Source organism: Saprolegnia diclina (assembly GCF_000281045.1).
Source record: "Saprolegnia diclina VS20 unplaced genomic scaffold supercont1.40, whole genome shotgun sequence".
Lineage (NCBI taxonomy): Eukaryota > Oomycota > Saprolegniomycetes > Saprolegniales > Saprolegniaceae > Saprolegnia > Saprolegnia diclina.
Genome location: NW_008246107.1, coordinates 403,129 through 408,503, shown reverse-complemented (window position 1 = coordinate 408,503; position 5,375 = coordinate 403,129). Strand labels below are relative to the sequence as shown.

Genomic DNA, 5,375 nt, shown 5'->3' with positions numbered 1-5,375 from the left:
CCTGTGCGGTGGCGCGCGGTCCACAAGGCCAATGCATGCGCCAGCCCCATGCCGCCGAGTCGACGAGGGGAGAAAGCGAGGTCTTCCCGGAAGTGACGGACGCGGCGTTCATTGCGGCGTGCGATCGGCTCGTTGCGCAGGAATTGGAGCATCATGCGGTCGATGATCGCCGCGGCCTTTGCTGTCGGCAGCACCCATGCGAGCTGGTACCAGAGCAGTGGCAGACAGAGCGTGCGTAGAATGACGACTTTTCCGACGAGCGTGTTCGACTTGTACGACCAGAGCCGGAGCCGGTCTGCAAACTTGGCGAGGGCGTAGTCGAAGCGAGCGTTGGGACCGAGCCCCGGCGCAACCAAAATACCGAGGGCCTTTGTTGGAGTCTCCTGCTTGACCACGAGTGGCGCGAGCGCGTCCGAGACCGGAGCGTATGTCAGAAGCTCGGTCTTGTGGCGATTCAAGCGAAAGCCCGAGACGGCACAAAACTGTTCCACCAAGGCGAGTTGGGCGTGGAGTGCATCTTCATCCCGCGCAATCAGCTGCGTATCGTCAGCAAAGCAGCTGGCAACGTGCGCGACGCCGCCGATGTGGACTCCGAGGTCCGGCCTGCTGCGCAGTAGGTTGCAAAGAGGTTCCATGGCGAGAACGAAAAGCAGCGGTGACAACGGGTCTCCCTGGAGAACCCCGCGCCCAATGTCGAAGGCCCGCGAGAGACGGCCGTTGACCAAGAGCCGCGACTGGCGTCCGGAGTACAGGCAGCGGACGGTGTCGACAAAGGCCGGCGGAAAGCCGAGCCGAGGCAGCAGTTGGGCGAGGTACGTGTGGCAGACGCGATCGAACGCCTTTTCAAAGTCCAAGAGGGCGATGATCGACGTTGGCGCGTGGTCCTTGCAGTACGCGAGCATGTCGTCTAGCCGTGCTATATTAGAGACGATCGAACGCCCGTGGATGAAGCCGTTTTGGTCCGAGTGAACGAGCCAGTCGGCGCACGGCTGCACGCGGTTGGCCAAAACCTTGGTCAGCATCTTGACGTCCGTGTTGATGAGGCTGATGGGCCGGTAGTTGCCTGCCCGGTCGCGTGCGCCCTTCTTGTGGAGCAGGATCGTCGTGCCTCGGCATTGCGCCGTCGTCAACGTCGGGTGGTCATGGAGGCGGTGCATAAACACCATCTCGAGGGCCCGGGCCCATTGTGTCGGTGCCAGTTGAAGAACTTCGTTCGGGAGTGCATTCGGTCCTGGAGCCTTGTTAGATGCGGCCTGAGTGATGACCTCGTAGATTTCCGACGCCATGATCGGGGCCTCGAGGCTCGCGGCGAGCGCCGCGGGTAGCGGCGACGGAAGTACGGGGTCCAAGAAGGCGTCGATCGCGGCCGCGGGCGCCGGCTCGTCCGGTGCGTAGAGCTGCGCGTAGAACCTGTGTAGAGTGGCTTCCACACCCGCTGGCTCCGTGTGGTGCACGTCGTCATCGTCCGTCATGGCCAAGATGGCTTTCTTACGGAGAGGACGGGGAACTGGGATCTTCAAATGCCGGCGTGAGCACCGGTCAGCTTCCGCTAAGTGGCGGTGGAGCACCGCTTCCGCCTTGAACTCACGCACCTGCGCGTGGTACTGCTTGAGCTCAGCCTTGATCTGGCGCACTGCTGCCACGAGGGCTTCGGAGACCTCGTGCTGAAGCGCATCGAAGGCGACCGCCAAGCGACGCGTGAGCGCTGTGAGGTCGGCCGCGTTGTCCTTCACCTTCTTGCGGTGTAGCTCGTGGAGTCTGCGCCGAATGTAGTACACCATGTTGTCATAGTACTTGGAGACGTTCTGCGCGAGGTCGGTGCGCGCAAGGAAGCCGTCGAGATGCGAGATGACAATCTTGGCCGCCTCAGGTAGGCGTAGCAGCCACGAGGGTGGCGTCCAAGGCCCAGGCCCCGGTCGCCGTCCCGGTTGCAGCGCAACGATGCACGCTGAGTGGTCCGACCTTGTCGTGCCGTGTTCGTGGGTAGCCGTGACCGTCTGCGCGTGGTGCAGAGCGCGCGACATGAAGATGTAGTCAATTCTGTTCTTGCTGCGCGGGCTGGTGAGCACGCGGCGTGCCGGGTGCTGCGCGCGAAAGACGTCAATGAGATCGAGGCAGCCTAGCCAGTCGAAAAGGGCTTCGCGACCGGTTTGAGACGCGATCGACGGAGCGACAGAGTCCAGACGGTCGTGCAGCGTAACGTTGAAGTCACCGCCCACGATATGAACGGCGTCCGGTGGGAAGTCCCGTGGCAGTGCCACGAAGAAAGCCGAGCGTGTCGCCGGGTCGGACGGCGCGTAAACGTTGTGAAGGTACACGGGGAGCTCGCCGACGAGGCCTTGGAGCAGAAGGTAGCGATTCTGGAGCGCGGGACGGTCGAGCGGTGTCGCGACGACTTGAAGGTCTTGAATTGCGCTGTCGGGTCGAACCGTCGTGGCGACGCCGCGGCACGAGTGTTCTCCAGGCGCGCGTGCAAAACGCGGGTTGCAGACAAACCAGTGGGATGTGCTGAAGATGAGTTGGCTCCACGCGAACGCGGCTTCGTCTTGGGACTTGGTAGAGCTGAACTTGGTTTCTTGGTAGAATGTGATGTCGTGCTTGATTGAGAAGGTGTGCAAGAGCGAGTGGTATTTTCGCTCGAGACTGTTGGCGTTGAGGCAAGCTACACTCAACGTCAACGGAGGCACAGCTGCTTGCATGTTGCCATCATGCAGCGGCTGCGCCTGCGAGGCGGCCGAGGCCACCTTAGCAGCGAGGCGCGAGCGCGCCTGCACAGAGCGCACCCGTCTCGACATCGCAGTTCGGTGCGGAGTCCACAAAGAGGGCCAGCAGCGTGTCGAACGCGCCACCGACCATTTTCGGCAGGTTCTTGAGCGCGGTGAATTGCGGCGCAAACTGCGGGTGTGTGACGACCGCCAATAGCGACTTGTCGGACAGTAGACCTTCCGGTGTCCGCAGTACGGGCTCGCCGAGGATCTGGGCGAGTAGGGCGTCGTTATCGTACACGTCCCGGCCTCGAAGGCGGAAAACCAGGTCCAGGCCGGCCAATGCGAGCGCTGCCGCGCGCTCAGACTCGTCTACGGCCGCCGCAAACATCTGGGCCATAGTGCGGGCATCTGCCGGCTGAGTTGCCACCATTTGATCAAGAGCTGGGCCGCGTAGCGCCGGATCTTGGGTTGTGCGCACGATCGCGCGACGAATCGCTTGCGCCTGGGCGAACGAGGTGGCGCCGCCTCGGCGGCAGTTGAACATGACGGCGTTGACGACGTCCGGTTCGTTCTCCACCATGGCGAGGAGCGTGCGCGGGTCTGTGCATACCGACACGTCGCCCGATTTGGCCTCGATGAGCTTCTTGGTCGTCGTGGCAGCCCGCTTGGCCAGCTCCGCCGCCGTAACCTTCTTCTTCCCTAGGCTGCGGTTGCGGGTACCGTGCGACTCGGCAGGCGTGGTCCGCGCGCGGAAATGTGGGAGAAAATCCGTCGCGTCTGGGTCCATTTCGGCGTCGGCGGTTTCTTCTTCTTCTTCTTCCGTGTCCGCGAACGCGTCGAACATATTCGAGGTCGATGCGGCGACCTGCGACCGTGTGTACAGTCCCGCGCTCGCATCAATTGAGGTGACGACGACGTCTTGCCCATCGTCTGCGCCACCGAGGTCCATGTCGTCTTGCCCGGCGCCTTCCATGGTAAAGGCGTCTGGGGAGGTGGAATCGTTGGCAAGGGCGGCGTCGGGCATGGTGTCAGCATTCAAATGAAGCGGCACATGTCCAGGCGGTACGGCGGCGGCGGCGTCGGAGGAAGTCGGCGCGGCCGCGTCTTGGCGTTGAGCGGGGTCTGTCGCGCGGCGTTTGGGCTGGGCACCACTGTCGGTGCGTTGCGCGTCATTGGCGTTCTTGCGGGTTTGTTTGGCGGCGGCGCGCGCTGCCTTCTCGGCTGCCGCTGCTGCTTTCTGTTCGGCGATACGCTCGCGGTGGAGTTCGCGCTCGTTGCGGGCCACGACCAACGAAGGGGGGCACGTCGAGTTGTACATATGGACCTTGTGGTGGAATACCGCCTAGACGCGCTCGCCAGCGCGGTTGATGATCTCCACTTCTCGAACGGTCTGGCCATCGCCGAGCAGCAATGCCGCAGGGATTGCCGTCTGATTGAACAGAACGCGATAGGACGAACCTGCAATGACGGCGTTCTGCGTCGGGCAGAAACCTTGAAGGACGTTGCGGGTCAGCTTGAAGAGAGCCACGAAGGCGGCGCGCTGGAGAAAAGGGTCGGCGAGGTCGCGGAACGTGACATAGTAGTGATGCGCGTAAGCCGACTTGGCCGGGACGAGGTACATGCGGCCGCCCGGAGGCGTCAGCGTGAACGACATGTGCGTCAGCGTCTGACTGACTTCCGGGTACTGGGTCGCGAGCGTCAGCACAGTGCCTCGGGTGCCGTATTGCTTCAAAATGATCGCGACCTTCGAAAACAGGCCTTGCCACTCGAGCGACTTGTTGTGGCCAACGAGCCGTTCGCGCATGGTGGATTCGTCATCGCCGCCGTATCCGGGCCCTAGCTCGACTGGGTGCTCGAACCATTGCGAATTGCGGGACGTGTTGGAAGCTTTGTCCAAAAAGGCTTCGAGCACGTCGTCGATCGCGTCTGGGTCGGCGGCAAGCACCGCGGCGAGTTGCAAGCAACTGGCATCGAGTGCGGCGTCGTCCACAGCGTGTCCAGAGAGCGGTTCGCGCGGCGAGGTTTTGGGTTTGTGCGGCGGCGACTCAGGCTGCGTGGCCGGCGACTGTTGGTCGGGCTTCTGGGACGCCTGCTTCTTCGCCTTCGCTTGTGCCTTGAGGAGCTTGGTAGCGGCCCGGACGGTGCGACGGTTGAGCACCCCCGGCGTCTTCTTCTTCGGCGTTGTCGGCTGGCCAGGCGTGGCCGCGGGCGACGCGGGCTGCGTACTCGAGGAGGCCGCGGCCGCTTCCGCGCCATTCGTGGTCGTTTCGGTAGGGCCCGCGGTCGGGGGTGGGGTACCCGCAGACTCAGTGCTCACCGCGGAGTGCGATGTCGCACCATCTGTAGGACCCGTACCCGTACCCACTAGAGAGGGGGGAGGGGCCACAACGGCGATCGAGGACGGATTAGGGCCAGACATGGTGACTTCGGTTCGGGTGCAGGCGGGTGGGAGGTGTGCGCAACAGGTCGGAATAGAAAGTCGACAATCTGCCACGTCATCTTGACGACAAAGTTGCTCGTCCTTCCAGAAGCGGTGTGTGTCATACTAGTAGCGCTGAACGAGAATCTTCGGAGGCGATGTTACGACGATGCCGACGCTGTTGAATGCGCAAAACTTTGCAATTTACACTTGCTTTGTTGCAGAGTCCTTCAAAGACGACCGACCAG

The 5,375-nt window shown here is 62.8% G+C and overlaps 1 protein-coding gene across 1 annotated transcript; it reads right to left on the bottom strand.

Annotated features, from left to right (window-relative positions):
- Positions 1–2,745: 2,745 nt before the first annotated feature.
- SDRG_11311 (hypothetical protein) lies at positions 2,746–5,127 on the bottom strand (the record flags this gene model as incomplete). The annotated part of the gene is made up of 2 exons (XM_008617343.1): positions 2,746–4,050; positions 4,096–5,127. The coding sequence occupies 2 exons, from the start codon at positions 5,125–5,127 to the stop codon at positions 2,746–2,748; spliced, it is 2,337 nt and encodes a 778-aa protein (XP_008615565.1).
- Positions 5,128–5,375: the final 248 nt, after the last annotated feature.